Genomic DNA, 23460 nt, shown 5'->3' with positions numbered 1-23460 from the left:
CATTTTGTCTTTGTCATTTGTACCCAGTTCCTAATTTTATTCGTAAGTTAAATGGAAAAATCTACTTTGCCTTGGTATATATATGAAGCTGAAAAGTACTGATTTGGCAGCTAACACACTGAACATGCTTTGAGGGCTTCTGTGAGGTACAGAATCAGTTTGAAGTCTTGCAGAAAGTTTGTATGACCATCAAAACCCCATGAAACCCCACCAAAACTGAGTATTTGTTCAGTTTTGAAAGTTAGTTGTCATTTAAGTGCTTACAACCTCTTTGTAAGTGCTTTCTATTCTCAAAAATCAAATAAATATGTTACCAACATGATTAAGGTAATATATTTGATCATAACATTTGAAATCGTCAGCTGATAAAATGCTAACGAACTGAGTCAAGAAGAAGCCATATCACCTGACATAGTGACAACTCATAGCAACTGGCATTTGATGGAGTTCATAAGTACATCACTATAAATAGGCCTTTTACCCCTGAAAAGTGTTCTGTGTATTTTTTTTAGTAATCTACCAAAAGAAATAATTTATGAGGGTGAACTTTTGTGTAAACTAAAACAATACTAGGTTTCAAAATGTTTCATGAAACAATTTACTTTGAAACCTTTTAGCTAACTTTAAATAGCTTCCATAAAACCTGCCTCCTGTTGCTAAAACAGACTTTCTGTGCTGTCTCAGATGTGTATGCTAAATACAGAATTTTAAAGATTTTGCAAACCTTTTTGCTTTTTTATTGTATCAGATTGGTTGTTCTTTGTGCAGTGCCTATGACATCCAGTGAATACTGCATCAGATGCAATGATTTAGACAAAAGGCACAAAATTGAGTACCACTTGCCAAATTTGAGATCTGTCAAATACGGAAACCTGAAGATGGCATCAAGTTCAGCTTTGGGCACAAGCTTTGCCTTCAGTTATGTCCAGCTTTCTGTAGATGACTGCTGATTTAGAACAAAGCTCATTTTTTAAGGCCTATCTCCTGCCATTTTCAATTTTGCTACTTGTTGGATTAGCTCAAATAAGCTCACATTGTTTCTGGCATGGCTTCCAGAGACACTGGAAAGTGCTCTATATTCCCCCCAAAATGTTATGGGTTAGGTTCCTTAGGCTCCACACATAAATCTTGCATGTTATTTTTTCCTGGTCTTAAATGGTATGCATAAGCAGTTGGTTTCCAGTTGCATATTTTGAGAACCTTTTTGCAGTTCTCTATTTGAAAAGTTAATGAAAGCTCATATTTTTCTCCTCCTCTTCCTCTATCAGATATTGATGAGTGCTCGCTTCCTAACATCTGTGTCTACGGTACTTGTCATAACCTCCCTGGGCTCTTCCGGTGCGAGTGTGAAGTGGGCTACGAGTTAGACAGAAGTGGTGGTAACTGCACAGGTAATGACCATTTTGAACTTCAAGCTTTTTAACTTTTTTGTTAGTGTTCTGATTGGCTCCTTAGGAAATTCTTTTTAAAAAGCTATACAAATCAGAGTGGATATAGGAAAATACAGACATCTCCTTTGTATAACACAGAATTCTCCTTCTTGCCTTTTCTACACTCCTCTTCAGCCTTCTTTGTCAACCTCTGATAGCCCAGTGGCTTAAAAGAAGGGGAAAAACAGAGCAGAAAGAACCCCTCTATCTCTCTCCCCCACCATGAAATCACGAATTCATCTCACACTACTGATCAGTCGGTTTATGATGTTCAGCAGACAATACCTAATGTACCCATGGTTTGCACTATCCTCAAGTATTTGCTTACCATGTGTTGTTTCTTCTTACAGATGTTAATGAGTGTGCAGACCCCACAACCTGCATTAGTGGCACATGTGTCAATACTGCAGGTAGTTACACCTGTGAGTGCCCTCCTGATTTTGAGCTGAACCCCACCGGAGTTGGATGTGTTGGTAAGGGACCACTTCTGATGTTGAATGTGAAGTTGCAAGACTGACTGCTTAGGAATAAAGTGCCAGTCATAGAAAGGGGCTGGAACAAGCTCTCCAACTCCCACCCTACTGTATCTGGCTTAGAAGTTGCAGTAGTGCGGTGGGAGTATGTCCAGAGTGATGTAGCATGCCAGAAGTGCCCAGCTGCCAGAACCAACTCCTTGGGGCTTGTTTACAGCTGTCCACAGTTGACAGTTGGCATGAGACAATTCTAAGTTTCAACAAGCTTAAACCAGCATCCAGCTGGTTCCAAGGTGACAGGCAAATGAAGTTGGGGGCATGAAACCCCCATGCTCTTGGAGCATTGAGCACAGCTTGGCTAGATGCAGCTTCCTGACTAATGGAAATGCCTTTGTATTGGGTTCCAGCTGCTTAGTAATCCTCTGATATTTTTTGGCTTTTGTTTGTTTAAGAGGGCATAGGGATTGTCCTCAAATTCAAATGTATTTGAAATTCCTAACATTTAGTAGATGCTTTCATGCTTGGTAACCTCAAGGGGAGGAGAAAGCAGTAGGTTTCTAGAACTGGAAGGATGTACAAATGTGGGTGAAAATGTGAATCAAAATGAATAAATTCCCACTAAGCCAAGGAGTGGGATGCCACTGTCCTATCCAATTAGGAAAAGCTGGGCCCTCATGGAAAACACAAATTACTTTCTTTGGCTGCCCTGCAAGAAATGACAGTCATATGAAGGTATCCCTTACGCTGAGATGATGTGTTGTGTTTTCCTCTCTCATAAGATGTGTTTGTTGTTATGTGCATTCTGAATAGATACACGATCTGGCAACTGTTACCTGGACATTAAAACCCGAGGGGATAATGGTGGCACCTTCTGCAGCAATGAGATCGGAGTGGGTGTTTCCAAGGCCTCCTGTTGCTGCTCCCTGGGCAAAGCTTGGGGAGTTCCCTGCGAACATTGCCCTCTTGTGAACACAAGTAAGTCATCTTTCCTGGGTTAAATACAGCAATGCAATGTGTTTGTTAGATTTTTTCCTAATTTATCCAGGTTACTCAAATACCAGTGCACTGGTCTGAACCAAAAACTTTACTAGTCTTTCAAAGGGATTATTTAGTCAGGACATTGTTATCACTTCTGACAAATCTTGCTGTTAACCAAAAACTCAACTAGTCTTTCAAAGAGATTATTTAGTCAGGATATGGCTATCATTTCTGAGCAAGTTTGCTCTAAGACAAAAGCTGCATTATGAAGTGGAATAGCAGTTGATGTTGCAGAGCAAAATTAATGTTTGTATCTGGTTTCTTTGTTACTTTACATTTAAATTACCTGCAATAATATGATTAATGTTCAAAAATAGTTGTGCTGAAAATGTTTCTAATATTTTAGGTTCATACATCTGTTTTGTTTTCAGCTGAGTATAAGGTTCTTTGCCCTGGAGGGGAAGGATTCCGACCAAACCCTATTACAGTTATATTAGAAGGTAATGTTTACGTTTTCCTGCATTTACCTGTCTAAAAGTGTGAAACTCTTCAGTGAGTGTTGTTTGACATGGAAAAGAGTGAATGAAATGTTTGCTGTTTTGCTCGAACAGATATCGACGAATGTCAAGAACTGCCTGGACTTTGCCAAGGAGGAAAATGTATCAATACATTTGGGAGTTTCCAGTGTCAGTGTCCATCAGGGTACTATCTGAATGAGGAGACTCGAGTGTGCGACGGTATGTAGCCTTCACTCAACTAGTCCTCTGCTTTTGTTCTTAGAAAATTATGACAGATCAGTATGCAGAAGTATTAATCTGTCCTTGAAAAGGAACACAAACAGATCAAGCAATGTAAAGCTTAAAGTGGGAAAATTGGACCAAGCTGAAGTCTTGCATTGAAAGAGAGAAAATTTCTTTTTCATCATGTTTGAAGTGTATGCAAATATATGTTTAAAATGAGCAGATTTTGATGAAAACCAGAAAACCCTGCACTTTTAGTTAACAATTAACTAGCCAGCTTTAAAACATAGATGTTTGGTAATGATTAATGAATAAGCAATCAGATAAAGAGCAAACTTGCTCCTTGAGTCTGCTGGGCTGGTTACAGTGTGCCTATGCCTTTTTCCTACTGCTTGTTTTCTCACCTGCTGATCAAAATGTGCAACTGAAAATAGTAATTGTGCTGCACAGCCAGTAGCACGTGTTCATTAAATTATGTCAGGTTATACTGGATATAAAACGTGAAGCAGTTCCCATTGTCTAGGCTGTCTGCAGCCTTCCAGACTGTTAATGATGTTAATGTAGTGCTATGATGTGTGAAACACTGCAGAAATACAAAAGATTCAGCTCTTACGGCTAAACCAAAGTGTTTCATCCATATTGTGCTCATGTAGCTCAACAAATGTTAAAGAAGAGATCTACCACTAATTTTGTCTTAGTGGTATGTGTTAAAGATACTTTAAAATGGTAAGGCTAGTGAAATACTTTTGACATTTGAGGAGATGAGTGTTGTGAGAGTGGTGTTGTGTTTGGGTTTGGTTGGATTTTTTTTAAACAAAGGTTAAAGTCTCTTGATGAAGTAAATGTGATGTCTTGTGTTGGTAAAGTTGCTCACTTTCCTCAGTCAAACAAACCTGAACCATCTGACCAGTCTGTTTTAGCATCATTACATACTGAGATGGACAGTCTACAAGTAACAGCTTTGGTTCTTGTCCCTGTCTGGGAATCCAGAGTCGGTGACATCCTCAGATACTATTTTTGTGCAACAAGTGCAAAACTCAAATTACTGTCTCTGAGCAGCCTAGAAAAATCAGAGTTCCTATCCTTGCATCACAGGCAGGCTTTCCATGGCCCCTGTGCCACCACTTCCTTCTTCCAGTGGGCTTTGCTCCACCTTGACCTTGTGAGGAACCTCTTCAGCTCTTCTCCACCAGTACCTTCCTACCTAAGGCATTAATGAGACGTTTTTGTTCTTGAAGGCACAATAAGAAAGCTCCTGTGACCACTCACTGTCTTTTGTTCTCTTTTAGATGTAAATGAGTGTGATACACCTGGCATTTGTGGACCTGGCACATGTTACAACACTGTTGGGAACTACACCTGCATCTGTCCTCCTGATTACATGCAAGTCAATGGAGGAAATAACTGCATGGGTATGGTTTCTTTTTAAACCTTTATCTTAGTGCTGTGGGCCAGGGCTTTGCTCCATACAAATCAGAACTAATTCTCTGAATTTAATTATATGAGATTAACTAAATGAAGGATCAAGTTTCTTTCATTAATTTTCTTAAAGCAAGGTAGATCACTTTTAATAGAGATACTTCAATAGCTTATCAGAATTTCTCCTTTAATCTGCTATTTTCTCTGTTCATCCCTTCCAAGTTTCACTTCAGCTTTAAAAGCTTCTACACATGAAACACTACTAAAATTACTTGCACTTCACAGAGTGAAGTCATAAGATGTTTGCAGTTCTTAGCGGGAAGCATAAACTAATTCATGTTTTTCTGTGTTGGGCAAAAGGCCAATACTGGAATCCCTTGAGTCTGATCAGTGTTGCAGCCTTGTTGGTTGCTCCTGAATATGTGTATTGCAAGCACTTTTTTGTACTTTTAGCCTTATCTAGGAACAGGCTATTCTGTAGTATTCTACAGTGCTTCAGCATCTGCTTGACAGGAGTCTAAAAGCCTTCCCCTAAACCCTTCAGAGCTGCTAGTGCATTTCCCTGGGTTTTTCTTCATTTTCACAGATATGAGAAGAAGTCTGTGTTACAGAAATTACTACCCTGACAATCAAACCTGTGATGGTGAGCTGCTCTTTAATATGACCAAGAAAATGTGCTGCTGTTCCTACAACATTGGACGTGCATGGAATAGGCCTTGTGAGCAGTGCCCTATCCCAAGCACTGGTACGTACTTGTGCTGCAGAACTGTTTGAAAGCCTCGGTAGCATCATAGTTGCTGTTAATGGTTGTAACAGTGGTAAAGATGCTATCTCATTGTCTGCTCTTGTGTAACTGAAATAAAGGGATTAATTATGTTTTTGACCTGAAGGTGATCAGCCCTAGTCACAATGAGGGCATATGTGGCATGGTTTGAGTTCATGCTGAATCATGCCTCCTTTTTGCCAGTTTCTCTGTCTGGGAGACTTCATGCTCTGGATTAATTAATCTGTCTCTTTGCAAATGCTTTTTGATCCAGGCTTGAGGCACTGGCAAGGTTTTATTGGCATTACTCCAACAAACATGGTGTCTACTGTACTTTGACTGCTGGTTGCCACAAAGGGCCTTTGTGGTAGCCATGGGTTTACAGAGGTACCATGGTCTCATCTGAGTGTGATCTGTGTCAAGTGGCTAAATGTAAGATGTAGGTGTTTCTGGGCTAATTGTATGGGCATACAGGACTTCTCCACTTCTGCCGGGTAAGACTCTGCAACAGTTAAGCCCAGGACATCCCACTCTAGTTTGAGGTGGTTTGCTTCAAGAACAAGCTTTTAAAATGCTTATTTGAGTAACTTCCAATTTATAGTTCAGGTTTTTAAAAGTCAGATCTGGACTTTTATGTATGTATGCAGTATGCAAAAACTGCAATGCAACTAAATAAGAATATGTGAAACAAAATCATCACGCGATCCCAAGCCCTCTGCATCTTTTTGTTAATTTCAATGACCTTTGAATGAGGACCCAAGTGCATACTAAGCACATCACATGGTGTGCCTCACGGAAGGGTTTGCATATCTCTGTGTGCCCTGCCAGTGCTGAAAGAGTAGAAAAATTTTTGTGTGCAAAAGATGATAATGAATTGTTGACTGTTGATTAATTCCAAATACTGTAATTGCTGATTTTCTTTCCTGTTGCAGATGAATTCTCCACACTCTGTGGAAGTCAAAGGCCTGGCTTCTTCATTGACATTTATACAGGATTACCAGTTGGTGAGTTGTAATTTCTGTTTTGAAGTAAATTTCATGCTACCCCTGCCCAGGGAAGAGGGGAGGTTTGCTTTCCCAATTATTTTTTTCATAGTAGAAATAACAACTGAACAGTCTAGTGGAGTTCAACCCTCTGTCTAAGTCTGAGCCAGCAAACTTTCTGCCCAGCTCCTCCTAGCTGGAAGCAATAGTAATTGCTGTTTGTAATCAAGGCAACATAAAGGTCTAAAGAAACTGTAATCAGGCCTACATGAGCAGGGCACAGATAACGAGAATAAGAGGTCTGGGAGTAAGGCCAACTAGCATTTGGGCTGAGAGAAGCTGGGAGTCTTTCTTTCAAACTAAAGCAGAGATTTAATCTGGCATTTCACATCAGTCCCCCTGTGTATTGGTTTGACACAAAAATCCTTTTTTCAGCTCAGCTTGGATATTTCTTGCATATGTTATTGTGTGTAACATTTGAATCGTAAGTAACAAATTGCAAAACAAAAAGAGGGAGAGAATGAGGAATTCTAAGACAAGGAGTTGAGTAAATCCCTAATGGGACTCCCTTTTGTTTTTTTTTCCACACAAAAATGCAAATAAGAAGCAGATAATGTGCCCTGTAACAGACAGAGGCAGCAGATAGGCAGTAATCAGCACTAAGCTGCTGCTGTGATGCAGTGTCCAGCTAGATAAATGGCTATTACCTAGAAGGAGAATTCCCCTTTCTAGCTGTTAGCATTAGCCCAAACTGTTGCTGAGCCTACTCAAGCCAGTTGGGCCTTTGTTTATGCTGACATGTGCAGGCAAAGGCTGCATGTGCAGCACCTGAGGTGTGTACCAGGACCATTGCAGTGCTCTGTCTCCCCTGCCACAATATAGAGCAATGTACATTCAGAAGCCAAGTGAAACAGCAGGGCCATCCTACACTGGCTGCACACATAGCTCTATGCTGTACAAATCACAGGCTCTCCCTGCTGTTCTGGGATCTTAGCAGATCTCTTGCTATGTTATTGCACTCCAGCTGCTGCTTTTGCACAGAAGTTGCTTGGGTCCTTTGCATCTGTGGGCACAGGAATAAGGTAGCACCCACTCTGCAGGGATGGTTCTCTGAGTACCCTGTCATACTCTGGTTGCAGTTCTTATGTGATGCTACTCTTCTGTTTGGATTAAAGTTCTGTATATTTTCTCCAGGTGGTTGTTTCAGAGACAAAGTAGTACTAATTTTACTCATTCCTTATCAGAGAACTCAGAATTACAGAATCTAATGTAGATAATGTAGGACTTTTTCCAGCAGCAAAATAAAATAAATTTAAAAAAACCCAACAAAACAACCCATGATGTGGCAGAAATCTATATATTAGCTGACTGTTTCCTACCATATTCTCTGTCTTTTGTACATCAGTGCATGTGGCAAATTTACTAAAGGGAGAGGCTTTGGAGGATTCACTCAACTCTTTCATGTTATCAGAATATTCAAGATGTACGACTTAAGGACCCAGTAGACAAGACATACAGTTGTAATAGCAACTGGGGTTGTTTTCTGCCAAAATCAGTTACTTAACCCAGGTGTATAAAGAGCACTGGCAAACCCTGGCTGCCTGGCTTAATCAATCTAATTAATAGCATGTTGGCAGCACTTCAGATGTTACCTGGTATTGGCACTTCCAAACTGTTACTTAAAAACATGAAAGTCTTTTCAGATTAACAAGGGTAAAACAGTGCAAAACTGATTCTGACAAGCGCCCGATCAGAATTCAGTCATGCTCCAGTGTGTTGAACCAAAGATAGCTGCGGTCTCTCTGTTTGACCTTTCCCAATAACTCCATGGTCACAATTAGGAACACGAGGAGATTCATCAGGGCTGTGGATGGGAGATGTGAAGAAAGATATGTGCTACCCTCTGCATCCCTGTGTAGCAGGATGTATCTTCAGTGCAGTGAAGAGTCAGAAGCTGAAGACATATCTGCATTTCCGCAGTTTGGAATGACTTGCTGTCTACTGCAGTTGGGAACGTTCTGATGCTTGTATTATGCTTTTGATAATTCTCTTAGGGACATATTCTGTAGCAGATTTAATATGAAATGCTATTGACAAGTATTAAAAAAAAATATGTTCTTGCAGATATTGATGAATGCAGAGAGATTCCTGGAGTCTGTGAAAATGGGATCTGTATAAACATGGTCGGTAGCTTCCGATGCGAGTGTCCTGTGGGTTTCTTCTACAATGACAAGCTCCTGATCTGTGAAGGTAGAGTGCTGAGCTCATTCAGAAAAACAGGATCTCACTAGCTGGCAATTCAGACACTGGCAAATCTGATATACTTGCAAGGCATCCTTAATGAGGGGAAAATGCTGGTAGCAATGTAATAAGCCTATGTTAATTTGGACATTTTGAAATCTTTTGCATAGAAAATACCAGATTTTCCATCAGACATCTAAAGCCTTGAAGGAGCATGAGTCAGCAGCCATGGGAAGAAACACTGGTTTTTACATTTCACAGTAAAGCCAAGAAAACAGGAGTAGTCTTGAGTCAGATCACAAGCACAATGTTTTTTTAATTCCAAGACACTTTTTTCTAATGGAACAAAGGTTTCTGTAAATGATATAAACACATGATGATTTTTTTTCCAATTTAAACATTTTCTAGCATTGTATTAGTCAGTTTATTGGAGAAACTGAAGGCAGCAATATGAATTGCTGTCATTCTCTGGTGTGGGTTATGATTGCTGACAATAGTGCTGCAAAAGCAAGGCATTGAGAACTTCAGCTCGAAGCATCTTCTATATGCTTCTTCTAACTGAAACACAAGTTACATTTCTAGGAAAATAAAGTTCTCTTTGCAGCAGTTTAGGTAAGGAAAATTGGTCACAATTTTTTGCCTAAAATTGTGTGGTGGTGTTTACATTGAAAGCTACAACTGTCCAGCAGAGATCATCACACTCAGTTACGATAAAGGGACATTCTTGTAGTCTCCACTGGAGCTCTATGGAGACATAGCAGCATGCTTATTCTGAAATCCAACCAAGTTTTGCAGCAAGCCTTCCATGGGCACTCCAACACCTTCAGAAATCAACTATATAAATTGTCTAAATAGGAATTAATTTTACAGATGGAGCATGTGGATTTGGGATCATTTCAGGAAGACACCTAAATGTGACCAAATATTTACTTCCACCAATGTATTTGCTTTTTTTCAGAATTAGAAAGAAACGTCTGTAACTCTTTACACTAAAACCAAAGTGATTTTAATGTATTTCTAGTTCCAGCTTACCATAACAATCAAATTCCCTTTTTGTATTGACAGATATTGATGAATGCCAGAATGGGCCAGTGTGTCAGCAGAATGCAGAATGTGTCAACACTGCTGGTAGCTACCGCTGTGACTGTAAACCTGGCTACAGGTTCACATCAACTGGCCGCTGCACTGGTGAGTGCTGCTGGTTTGTTTAGGTGAGGGTCTGTAGAAAGTGGTAGTAAAGTCTAAAGAAGTCTAAAAAGGCTTATCTCCTCTTCAGAAAGATGGTGTACCAGGAGATGATCTGAGCTCCAAGAACCCTGCTCTTTAGAGCCTTTTAGGGCATCCCATAAACTTTCCAGAAATACCCAGAAGACTTAAGGGCCCATCCTGCAGAAGCATAAATGAGAGTTAATCACCCAAGTAGGTGATTGCCTTCTACTTTATGTCACCAGCTGCACACATTTTTATTCAGCCCATGTCATGTGTAGGGTGGGAAGGTAATTGATTCACTACCTTTTGATGAACTGTTTTCTGACAGTAAAATTTCAGTTGCAGTCCTGACAGAAACCTTCCTCTGCATAAGTTCTTTGATTTTCATTATGATTTCCTAAGTGTGTTTTAAGCAATTAATTTGCCACTTTTGTTTTTCACTAATAACTCCTTACTTACTGGAGTGTTTGCTGATAAGCTGAACTTTTCTGCTTGGCCACATGCAATAACTAACTTTAAAACTTGTCGTTAACCTTCCTAACTTTTATGTGGATTTTAACAGGCCTCTGAAAGTTATTTTAAAATATTTACTGAGAGGGCCTGTGGTTCTCTAACCTCTTTGATTTTTCTTACAATATCATAACCCAGGGAGGCAGTCATATTATCTTGATTGCTTGAAGAATTGCAGAGATTTTGAAGTCTGCTATGGGCCAAGCAGTTCTAAATATTATATACATTGCTGAACAAAATAATAATCACAACGGAAACTGGCAACATTTTCCTTGGGTTTTTGCTTCTGAGTACGTGAGTTTTAGGAAATGTGCTTTTCCCTGCAGCACGGTTTTTCATTGTTTCATGTGACCCTTAAGGGAAAAGGGTGTAAGAGCAAGCAGAACACTACTATGAGAACTGAAACCTTGTTTTGTTAATCTGTGCAGTGGCACATGTAAATATTCAATATGTTCCTAATGTAATTGTTGTTGTTATGGGTTTGTTACAGCAGTACAGGAAGAGCCAGGGAAGGTTCTGATATGAGTTACAATGCTAAACATAAATTGGCACAAACAGTCATACTTCCCTCTATTTTGTTCTTATTTTATATTTAGTGAAAATAAAGTTACACAATTAGAGCCAAAATAAAAGTGGTTGATAAAATACTTGATCCAGCAAATGAAGGAAATTGCCAACAGCTCTGCTGAGAGCAAAGAGTGCTAAGCACCTTGCAGGATAGGATCAGTTGTGCTGCTGTGTGGAAAATGATCACACCTCAGTAGTTCATATGCAGTTGAATCAGAACCAATGTGTCACAGCCACTAGTACTATGAGTACTGCATTTATCTTACTATTAAAATGTTATTCTTCTGGTGCTATCTATTGTGGTCTAATGAATAATTTTTCATATGAAGTAATTTTTGCCACTTAAGACAATTCTGACTCCCGATTCTTTAAAAAGTCACAATGTTCTTTGTTTACCCTAAAAGAAGTGACTTTTCCCTGGGACTTTTATTCACTATTCATTTGCCTACAGGAGCACCAAAGATAGCAATAGTTTTTCTTCTGTTTCATCTCTCCTGAGCTATGAAGATTGAGAGTTCTGAAGACAACATGTTATCCAGCATTGGTTTCTGTCTGTCTCCTTTTGAGTCCTAATTAGCAGTAATATCATTAATAACATTAAAGTTATTAGTGGCCCCAGCTGATGGACAGCTTGGGCATGGTCCATGTGCCACATGACTGTAGAGAATAGGCAGGAGAGGCAGAAAACCAAGACTTAGTACTTGAAGTCCTCTATAATTCAGAACAACTTGACTCCTAATTTTGCAATGGACTGTGGACAGTTTAAGAAACTGCATCTGCTTTGCTTAGGTTGCATGTAGCAGAAAAATACTGAAGGCTAAAATCTAATGAATTCTGATACAAGCTTATGGCAGCACCTCAGGTCTCATATTTTAGGACTGCAACAGTCAAAATGCCAGGAAGCATACTAAATCAAAACAGCTCTTGTTGGTGATGAGGTCAGCAGAAAGACTTCATTTAATTCATGTTTCTGACTTGTCATGGAAAAAAATGTGCTGGACAGCAATCATTTTGTTCTCTTAACATTTTGTTTCATTTACAATTGATAGAATCCTGGATTCTACTCGAAAGCATTCATAAGAAGGGTAGCAGGAAGCTAGGGTAATAGATGCCCTGCTAGTGTAAGGCAGCGTATCACATGCTGGCAGGATCGCATTCCCCACCTCTCTCCACAGAATTATTCAGCTGAGTGTTTGCTGCTGTTGGCAAAGTATTTTCTGACTCCCTACAGCAGTAACTCATGCTGTTTGAGCTGTGTCTTGTTTGCAGGATCATCACCTTGTGTGAGGCATGGGTGCTAGAACACACATGTAGGCATGTACCCGTTTTATCTCTGCACAATGAGTAGATAAATCTATAGCACATTTTATCTCTGTCTTAATGAGGAAAGTGTGGGATACATCTCCCTCTCTCTTTTGCAATCCGCTGCTTTTATGAGAAAGATACCAACTGTTGTTTATATGTGGCTTTCATATCTGCTACATACAATGTGGAGCACTCAGAAATCTCCTTATATAATTTCATGTCATTAAGTCTACTTTTCAAAGCCACAGTGATACACTTTCCCTCCAGCAAGAATTTGTGTTTGGTAAATATTTTTGCACCAAGTGTTTTGCAGCTCCACAGATCTTGAAAAAGTTGATTTACAAGCATGTAGCTCCTGTTCTGAGACTTGAGTAATGCTTTCATAATTAATAGATTAAAACCCCTGTTTTAAATTAGGGTCATGCATTGGATTCTGAGTGTCATGGTTGCTGTGAATACATCTTTCCTGCGGTTTAGAGGCTTTCTCTTTCACTGTGCCTCTCTGTTTTCAGATCGAAATGAGTGTCAAGAAATTCCCAATATCTGCAGCCACGGGCAGTGTATTGACACTGTTGGAAGTTTCTACTGTGTTTGTCACAATGGATTCAAGACCAATGATGACAGAACAATGTGTGTAGGTAGGTATATCAAATTAAGCTGTACTTGGGCTTCCCTTATAATAGTTATTAAGTCTGTCTTCTTTGTCTTAAGGAGTTGCTTTGCAAGAGATGTTTACCACCAGTCAAAGGTGCAAAGATGCCATAGCTGGCAGCTGAGGATTATAGGAGGCTGGTAATGAAGAACATCTCATTACAGCAGAGTGAACATTTAAAAATACTTACCCTGCTAATGCTTCCGTTTTTCAGGGAAAAGTTCCATTCTTCTTGGAATTTTTTGAAGCATCTTGTCTCGTTTATTCCTTTAGGCAAGAAATTTAATAGATGAATACAGCAATGCAGCAATTGTATACAGGCAGCTTCTTAACACAGTAAGGGAAGTGTAGATTTCTTGCCAGAAAAGTGCCCTTTCCAGAAACAGAGTTGTCTTCATAAAGAAGGAAATTCTGTATTTAACTCACTCACAGCTGTTAGTGTAGCGTCTGTCTGAGCAAGATGAGATTTCAGAATGCTTGTGATCAAGGATAGCTTTGACTTCCTTTGAAAAGAGTGGGATAGGAACTCATAAGATAAATGATTGTAGAACTCTTGATTATACCTGTAGATTTTAATGTCAAGTGTATAAACCTATGTCAAATCTTCTTTTTGGGAAGTTTTATTCCTTCTGTTCACTCTGTTGACAGTGGATTATTTCTCTTGCCTATGGGATAGCTGCAAACTTTCCTTTTCCTATCAATGATTAAAATTCTACCTGCTTGACTTTTCTTTCTAGATATTAATGAGTGTGAGAGAGACGCCTGCGGCAATGGAACCTGCAGAAACACCATTGGCTCTTTCAACTGCCGCTGCAATTTGGGGTTCATCCTCTCACACAACAATGACTGCATAGGTAGGGGGAGCTGAGACTAGTTACCTGTCTCTAATTTCTACTTCTAATGAAAGTACTTTTAGTACCATCTGCTCTATTGAATGAAATCGCACCTTGCACAATCTGTGTGATTAAAGACAAAACCCAGTTTCTTCAGTCTGAAAAGACCTTTTTGATTATGTCATGCTCACTTTTCTATAGCCTTTTTAATGTTTGCATGTAATACATGTAATTCCTTTATTTCAGTCTTGCTTCGATAATTTTATAACATAGACCAGTAGCGGTATTTCTCCTTTGCTTGCTTTCGAAGCAGGACATTATTTACATTATGATCAGTTACTCTGCTAATATAGAGAGAGAAATCTCACCTAGCCAGTTTCACTTGTTGCAGGTATTTCTTATACATCTTTCAATGTTTTTTTTTTTTTTTTAGACGTGGATGAGTGTGCAAGTGGAAATGGAATGCTCTGCAGGAATGGTCAGTGTGTGAACACAATCGGGTCTTTCCAGTGTCTTTGCAATGATGGCTATGAGGTGGCTCTGGATGGAAGGACTTGTGTCGGTGAGTACTTTCTTAGGAAATGACCAGATAGTTGTAGTAAGATCAGAGGGAACTGTCCTACTGTCATCATAGTACCTAGCAGAAGAAAACAGTGACAAGGGACAGGAAGAGGACTTTTTTCCTGCTCCTGTGAGGTTCAACCATCATTTTGATGGAATCAAAATTTATTTTGATTTATTGAGATAAAAGTAAGTATCTCAAATAAATTGTCTTTCTTTTCTTTTAGATATCAATGAGTGTGCACTGGAACCTGGAAAATGCTCACCAGGCACATGTCAGAACTTGGATGGATCATTCAGATGTATCTGTCCTCCTGGATATGTCCTGCAGAATGACAAATGTGAAGGTATGTACAGAGTAATCCTTCTTTTATCCCTTTACTAGCTACTCACAGTTGTTACCACTTTCCTCTGCATCTGAACATGAGGAATGTTTAGTCATCTGTGGCAGAGTACAGTTCTGAACTGTAGCCACAAGTAAGCAATTTCCCAGAAAACTTCTCACCAACTTTTGTTGGAACCAGAACTACTTGATTTGATCCCAAGAAGAATCTAATCCCTAATGTTTGTTTGATGGTACATTGTTAAGGTTTGCCCACTGCACAAGGGGTTAAAATTTAACCCTAGATTTCACCCCCGGATTTCTTGTTCCTCTTTCTGTCTGTCCCTCTTTGTTTGACCTTTTTTTTTTCTCTCTTTTTTTTCTCCTGTTCAAATCTGTTAGGTATCAGCGATGATGTAAGGTTACATTTTACACAGTGGGACTGCCCGTGTAAACATTTAGTATTTCTCATTTCTTTAATTACTTTTCTTACAGACATTGATGAGTGTGTGGAACAGCCAGAAATTTGTGCCCTGGGCACCTGCAGCAACACTCCAGGCAGTTTCAAATGTTTGTGTCCAGAAGGCTTTGTGTTGTCTTCCACAGGAAGGCGATGCCAAGGTAAGTTCATTCCTGTTTTCTGGCATTTCAGAACGTGTTTGCTGTTTTATAAGAGCCTTATTAGTTGTCTGTTTCTAATATAACAAAGAGACTCTGGATTCAGACAGTGTTTTTCACAAGGAAAACATGATAATTCTGTAGTTGGGGCCAGGCTCTGTCTTGCTCTAACATCTGTTTGTCATTAAAAAGAACACTGCAATAAAAGGGGCAAAGATAATGTTAAATGCACCAGGTTAAGTGAGGAAATTATGTTGCCCTACAGCCCTTTCTTTCACCCCTGGAAGAAATGTTGAGGCTACCTGGACTCTGCACAGACTGTGACATGTCTGACATGACAGAGGTGGAGCATGAGCATAGGCAGGAGACTACTAGAGACTGCACTGCTAGAGACAGCTTTTCCAAGATTAAAGCTGTTCTTAGCATTTACCAAATACATCATCGAACTTGTTACGTGCTATTCTTCTCCACAGATGTGTGGGTGGAAACAAGATCGATGGGAAAATTTTGTAAACAGTGTTGTGTGGACAATAAGCCCCCATCTGCTTAGAAAAGTCTGAAGCATTTCTTGGCTTCTAGATTACCACATACACTGTTCAAAGCCTCAAGACATGGGCACTAAGCCAGAGATGAGATGCTAAAAGCTGAACATCTAGTAATGAAAAGCCACAGGTTAGTTTATGTTGTGGACAAAAAACAAACACATCAAATTAGGGCGTGAGTTGTTTTAAAGACTTTGAAAATATGAAATAGATACATCATTAAATGTCCTGTATGCAGTGTGCACAGTGGGAACCACTGATGAGTAAAACCTTTATGAGGACCTCTGCAGTTATGCTTGGCACAGAATGGTGATGCTTGTTGACACTGTAGTGTGTTCTTCACTTCACAGTGGGCTAAATGAAACTGTGGTTTTGGTAAAAATTAATCCAACCTGCAGTAAACCTTCATCCAAGTCTTCAAACCACCATGCAGTTTGGCACAGTTACTTCAGTCAAACTCAAGAAAGCAGCATGGCTGGTTTAGCAGGGCTTTTGTAGCTTGTATAAATGAGATTTCCACAGTCTGAGTATGTTTTTTTCTTGAGGTAATGAAAAAATAATTTACACACACACTTCCCCCAGGAAACAAATTATTTAAAAAAAAAAGTAGCTTACTTTTGTCCTCCTTGGAAACAGGCCACTGTTTCACACATATTGTCAGAGGAAAATGCACACTTGTGTGTATGAACTTAAAGTGGGCCTCTCTCAATCCCTTGTAGAAGACTTCTGATTTTTTTCCGTGTACCTCAGGCCAAGCAAAGTTTAGTTTAAAGCTTCCCATCACCCAGGACTTCTGTAAAATCTAGACATTGCCTGGCGTTGATGCTGCAGCCAGAAAACTGAATGAGCAGCTGCTGCCATCACTGCCCTGTAGCTGTGCCCCTGCCAGTGCAGATGGCTGCCAGCTCTCTCACTGCTGGGTGCATGCAGTCTGTGATCTCAGCTCTACTCCTGATTACCCAGCCTAAGGGAGTAAAATACAGTGCCACTAGGCTAGTTCTCTTTGTTTGTGTGTACTTCAGGGAAGAATGAGGAAGGAAAGTGCTATTGAAAATTGCTTCTCATTTAACACTGAACAATATTATCATTGCAAGTTGATTATAATCTCTTGAATAGACTGATTCTTACTAATAATGAAATATAAATGAATTAAGCCAATATTCAGTTTTTACAAAGCAGAGTGAGGGCAAGAGTACAGCTCTTCCATCCCTGCTGGACAAGAGAAAACCCCGTCCTTTTCCATAACTGAAAGAGGACACTATCCCATAGCTTTCTGTCACTGGGGTAGGGAGCTCCCCCCTCTCTTCAAGGCTTCCCCAGTCAGAAACAGTAACAGTCTTTCTTGATAGATTCAGGTGAAAGTTCAGTGGTTTGTTGGGAGTGTCCCCTATAATTTTGCAGTTAACACCTCTAAGTGAAAATTGTGTCAAAGGTCACCCTGACTGCTCATCATAATTTTTTCTCTCTGCAGATCTGAGAGTAAGTTACTGCTTTACCAAATTTGAAGATGGAAAATGTTCTGTGCCGAAGTCCCGAAACCACTCCAAACAAGAGTGTTGCTGTGCCTTAAAGGGTCAGGGATGGGGAGACCCCTGTGAGCTCTGCCCAGAGGAAGCAGATGGTGCGTTCTTGAATAAGTCACCTTATTATCATGGTAGCCTCACGGAATGGAAAGAAGATTGGGATTCTTACAAGAAGGAATTAGAGAAAATAATCTTCCACAGGTGTTCAAACCTAACATTGTCGTTGCAGTCTCAAACAACTATATTCCTTGCATAGTCCGGTCTGAGGCATAATCCTTGTTTGTAAGTTTGTCAGTATGATTAGGTGCTGAATGTTTTGCTTTGGAGGCATTACATACAGGAAGTGGAAAGTAGTAAGCAGGTCCTTGATAAGCTCTGAGTGGAAATACTTGTAAGACAGAAATGGAATTCATCTAATCGTAAATACGTATAGGAAGTGATGTCATAAATATGAAATGTAATTTTAAGAAAACAAACTACAAACCATTCAAAATCACCCTTGGAATCACTTATTAGATTTTGTGACTGCATTTTATTTAAAAACTCTAAACTTGCAACCTCATTGATATGAATGACTTGCAAAAATAGCAAGGAATGACAAAACACAGGCCTTGAGGAAGGAAAGCCTCCCTGGACTGCTGCTAAAGAAACACTTTCCTTTGTTAGTATCCTTTGTAAGACTGAGAACCAGGCACCAAATAAGTTAACAGGCCTTTGTACTATTGTGCTGCATTTCACTGAATGGACTTTAATTCATGCTGACAGATGAGGTTAACAGCGTTAGTGGTTTCAGCAATACGTTGATACAGTTCATTCTGTTAATAAGTCATGTAGATGCTTTGCAGACAATCCTCACGAAAGCCAAGGGATGAAAAGAGAATCAAATGTGCCAGCTGCAATGTTCCTCCTAGGCTGAGCATGTTTCATTACATTGCCCAGGAGCCTTTGAACCAAAGTCAGTGGGAAAGGCCTCGTATACATTGCAGCACTTCCTTGAAGTGTCAGCACATATGTTTTTTGCAAACATTTTCCAAACTTTCCCCAAAGGGGACAATCAAGGAGAGTTTTCTCATCTTTAAAAAAAAAAAAAGCTTTAAGGTATCAGTCTGGGGAATTAACATCTCAGCATGTCACAGATAGTGGAATTGTTTCTTTTTTTTTTTAAAAACCAACCTACTCAGTTGTTATTTCACACATGTTCTCCAATGAATGCTCTCTGAATGCAGCTGAAGCACGTATACTACCTCAGCCTCCTGAAGGCCTGAGCAGCACACAGGTATTGATTGTATTGTCAAGCTGCACAGGTTTGGAGCCTATCAGTGTGCCAGACACTGCTGCTTTTAGTGCAGGTGTGCATATGCATTTAGGTCTATTTTCTTCAACCTCAGCAAAAATGAGCTACAGAAAGTGGAACAGTTGTTATGTCTGTGACTGTGTTGTACTGTTGTACTGGAAACCTCTTTGCAACCTGCCAAATTTGCAGAAAACAAAGCAAAATCTTGTCAAGGGTTCTGTGATGTTCTGAGCATGGTTAGTAGAGAACATGCTCAGCAGCATCTTTAAATAGTTTGAATTACAGTCCTCTGTCCATCCATCTGCTCATGATACAGATTAAAGGGAAGTAGTGGAAAATCAGTTTCAGTTGCAGGACTGTTATTTTTTTGTGTGTGTCAGGCTCAAAGCTGGAGGAGTTTCTGAAGCTGAAGAGTCTTTATGATTACACACATGCTTACTGCATTGTGGTCCATTAGAGCAGAAATTTAAGATTTCTTATTTATTCTAATGCCATGAATGGGCTGTCCAGGGAGGTGGTGGAAGCCCCATCCCTGGATGTTTTTAAGGTCAGGCTGCTGTTTTTAAGGGCAGCCTGATCTAGTGGAAGGTTTCCCTCCCCATGGCAGGGGGGTGGGAACTAGATGATCCTTGGGGTCTCTTCCAGCCCTGACAGTTCTGTGATTCCGTGAATATATGACATGATTTGCACAGGTAATCAAGTACATGCTTTTTGCAACAAGTAGAAAATGACTTGTTCTCAAATTACTTACATCATCTTTAGTCACCAAAAAACACTCCGGAAACCTTGTGGATTTGGAAACTGAGTGGTGATTTTACCCTAAACTGAGACCAGAAATTTTACTCTATTGCTTACTCTGTAGCTAGATGTTGGCATGCTTTAAGGAGCTACTACCTGGTGATTACAGATTAGATTGGGCCTTCAGAAGATGTTGGAAATCTTTAATTTACAACAGATAAGAATAATTGCAGTAACTAGTACTGATACTTTTAAAATGGAAATAACTGTTAGTTTGCTCCTTAAAGGAAGTTAAATAATGCTAATTATTCACAGTATTTTACACATACACGTATCAGATGAAATGTAAAGCCAGCATGCAGTTTTTATATAAATGTAAGATAAAATTACAAGTCTATACATTCATATACTATATTTCTGGAGCTGAACATAATGAGGATAAATTGCTATCAGTGATTACTTCTTTGTCTTATGAGTGATCACAAAGACAGAATTTAACATATGGTCTGACTTGTATATTGTTTTTTTCTACAGAGGCTTTCAGGCAGATTTGTCCATTTGGAATTGGCATCCTTGTTGGACCTGGTGATGCAAGACTGGGTAGGTGCTTGCACTGCATGATGCTGTTGTTGCAGGAGTATGCCATTTTCTACTGATAAGCCATGCTCCTTTTCAGCTGAGAATAACACCTCTGCAGCTATTTCCAAAAGCCATGAATTGTAGAAACTTCTATACATTTGGGGGATGTATTTGTACCAATTTAAAATTCATGCATGAATACCTTTTGTATCAGAAATGAGAAAAAAGCCTATTGGGCTTTTTAATTTATGCTGAGCAGACTAGAGTCTGTTGAATGGATCACATAGTATACCTGTCTTTTCTTCTGCAGTGTATGTAGCCTGTTTACAGTAAATGGTTTTAATCCTCCAGAAGTGCACACCAGTTTCCCACATCCCTTCAGTACATTCTGTTCTCTCCCAAGACAAACAGCACTTCAGCTTTGTTGGCAAAAGTTTTCATTTCAGGAGCGCTGGATGACTACTGCTTTTCATATCTGCTCCTCTCCCTTGTAGCCCCAGTTGGAGAGGTTTTTTTATCTGACACTTAGAATCGTTTTCTTTTCTGCATTCTGAAGCTAGCCTGCAACACAAATTCTCTGCCCTCATTGTAACATATGAAAAGTCAAATATTAGATTTTTTTTTTTTTGTGACCTTGGGAATATTTCTTGCCAGAGCAACACTTTTCTTTGAGGAAAGTCTAAAAGCATGTGAAATCAGTTTTACTTACTGTGTTGTTTGTCTTTCTGATTAAGATGTGGATGAGTGCCTTGATCCAGATAACTGTAAGTTTGGGCAGTGTATCAACACAGACGGGTCCTTCCGCTGTGAGTGTCCATATGGTTATATCCTAGAAGGAGCTCAGTGTGTGGGTAAGTACAGCTGTTGCACCTTCCATTTTAGAGAATCTCCTGCTAAGTATGGCATTAAGGGGTAATGGGGATGCATTGTTGTAACGTTGTGGACTCTACATTCCCACTTGTGCTTAGAACCTGCCAGGGCAATCTGCTCCAAGTTGTTCCCGCTCTGACTGAATGTTTGACCTGAATAACCTCTAGCGCTCCCAAATTATGCTAAGAGACTGTGACTCTAATTCAGTCACTTAAGAGAATTCTTGGATTTTCTGGTTTTTGTGTCTTTTTGGCTGTGCATCAGCAATATAAATTTTATACCTTTTTAGCTGAGTATGACCATGTATTCTTGCTGTGATTTAACTGCTTGCAGATACAGATGAATGTGCTGTTGGAAACCCGTGTGGAAATGGAACTTGCAGGAATGTGGTGGGAGGTTTTGAATGCACTTGTGTTGAGGGATTTGAGCCTGGACCGATGATGACCTGTGAAGGTGAGACTCCCATGTGTTAAGGACTGCTGTGTGCTGAAACAGGTTCCTGATTTTGGAAAGGACTGGGGAGAGTAAATCAGTATAAACAAACAAACAAAACCTGGACATTTGGAACAATGTATCTTTATCTGAGAAGGATGCTGGGGTATGGTTGCCCCATTCCTTGAGCGAAGAAGAGTCACTGTGAATGGTGAAAATAGAAAATAGCCTGCTTAGATTTGCTAGGGAAGAAAGAGAGAATTAACCAGAAAATATAAATGCAGTACTAGACAATTACCATGTTACCCCAGGTTAAATATTTTTCATGGTTTAGTCTCTCATTTCAAAAGTAAAAATGAGAAAATGCATAAATAGGGGAGGAGTAAGAAAGATCAGAGTTATAGAAGGGACATGCCAAAAATTAATTAATTTGTACTTTTTCAGTATGGAAAGTGTGGTTGAAAAGATGCATGATTCAAATTTATAAAGCCACAAGTGTAAAAGGTACCATAAATAGAGGGAATGTGTTAAGACAAACTAAAGCCATCATTTGAATATGCATAGTGCTTACTTAGGTTGTGGGAGTCTTTGCTGCAGAATGTTACTGAGGCCACAAGTATAAACTGACCCAGAAAAAGACTGTACAAATTTGCTGGGAGATCCACCAGTGGAAATCAAGCTTGATAGTTTAGTTGTGGCTTTTGGCTGTGCAAGCCCTTAAACTGAAAGGCTGCATCTCTGCATACCTGTGTGGTGGGTTGAACCCATACATGTGTGCGGGTTTTTTAATACTCGTCGTCTCCTGTTACAAGCAGAGAGAGGAGAATGGCCTAGAACATCCTGACACTCTTCTGACCTGACACCGATGTTCTGAAATTATCCTCAGCAGTCTGTTTGCAAGCCCGTAAGAAAGAATGCTTCTGCTCTTTCCTCAGGTTCCATTAGTGTTATGTGCAGTTACAGCTTCACTCACTTCCCTGTGGCATTCGGGTTAAAGCTTGAATGGCAGAGGAGGAGTTAGCAGAATGCATAAACATCATTAAGTAGCAGTAATTGCTCTGAGTAGCCCAGAGTGTAAGCAAATGCACTTCAAAGCACTGTTTCTAGTATGTTGTATGGAATTCAGTTTGCAAAGAAGCTGTATTGGTGTATCTAGAGTTTAAAAATAACCAGTCACAAATACTAAGCCTAGATGTGGAAAAGATGCAGTTTTAACTGAGACAGTGTGTTTTAGCACCATGGATCTGGAAATTGTTTCCATTGGCTGCTTGCCGTTGACGACATTGAAGCTTCAGGTAGCTGTGCAAACATCCTGCCGTGCCCGGTGCCTGCTGCTGTACACACATCCATAATGGGTGGAACCATGAGTCCCCAGCTATTAACATTTAGCCCTTGGTAAACTGGGATCTGTGAGATTTCCCATACCTAAAACCTGTGCGCTCAAGCCTGCTGAGTGTTACAAAAGCATGTTTCATTTCCCCTGTGGTCTTTGTTCCAAATCCAGATGTCAATGAGTGCATTCAGAACCCTCTGCTCTGTGCTTTCCGCTGTGTGAACACTTTTGGATCCTACGAATGCAAGTGCCCCTCGGGGTATGTTCTGCGAGAGGACCAGAGAATGTGCAGAGGTAAAGCTCCTACCAGGCTCTCATGGTTAAGAGATAATGATTTCAAGTTCTGCAAGGGTAAGGCTCTGACTCGCTACACTATTGGGCCAAAGTTCTAGTCCCAAGAAGTATGAGTCAGAAAGAATTTGGGATGAAATTCCATCATGCAGTTGATTGTATCAGCCTTGTCCTGCCCATAAAGATATATCTGCATGAAGTGAGGTCATATCAGATGATATGGCTTTGTCTTGCCCTGAAAAGGGGCATTTGGG

The 23460-nt window shown here is 39.9% G+C and overlaps 1 protein-coding gene across 1 annotated transcript in view; it reads left to right on the top strand.

Annotated features, from left to right (window-relative positions):
- FBN1 (fibrillin 1) overlaps positions 1–23460 on the top strand; it is a 151489-nt gene that overhangs the window by 114701 nt on the left and 13328 nt on the right. Inside the window, exons 35-54 of the mRNA XM_054387954.1 lie at positions 1269–1391; positions 1781–1903; positions 2714–2878; positions 3313–3381; positions 3493–3618; positions 4911–5033; positions 5627–5785; positions 6736–6807; positions 8911–9036; positions 10093–10215; positions 13131–13256; positions 14008–14124; positions 14537–14665; positions 14892–15011; positions 15482–15607; positions 17618–17767; positions 20236–20301; positions 21015–21131; positions 21484–21603; positions 23087–23209. Coding sequence (XP_054243929.1) covers positions 1269–1391; positions 1781–1903; positions 2714–2878; positions 3313–3381; positions 3493–3618; positions 4911–5033; positions 5627–5785; positions 6736–6807; positions 8911–9036; positions 10093–10215; positions 13131–13256; positions 14008–14124; positions 14537–14665; positions 14892–15011; positions 15482–15607; positions 17618–17767; positions 20236–20301; positions 21015–21131; positions 21484–21603; positions 23087–23209 — 2403 coding nt within the window. The remainder of the gene's footprint in view (positions 1–1268; positions 1392–1780; positions 1904–2713; positions 2879–3312; positions 3382–3492; positions 3619–4910; positions 5034–5626; positions 5786–6735; positions 6808–8910; positions 9037–10092; positions 10216–13130; positions 13257–14007; positions 14125–14536; positions 14666–14891; positions 15012–15481; positions 15608–17617; positions 17768–20235; positions 20302–21014; positions 21132–21483; positions 21604–23086; positions 23210–23460) is intronic.

The sequence above is a fragment of the Indicator indicator genome, chromosome 16, assembly GCF_027791375.1.
Source record: "Indicator indicator isolate 239-I01 chromosome 16, UM_Iind_1.1, whole genome shotgun sequence".
Taxonomy (NCBI): domain Eukaryota; kingdom Metazoa; phylum Chordata; class Aves; order Piciformes; family Indicatoridae; genus Indicator; species Indicator indicator.
This window is presented reverse-complemented; position numbering and strand designations above follow the sequence as displayed.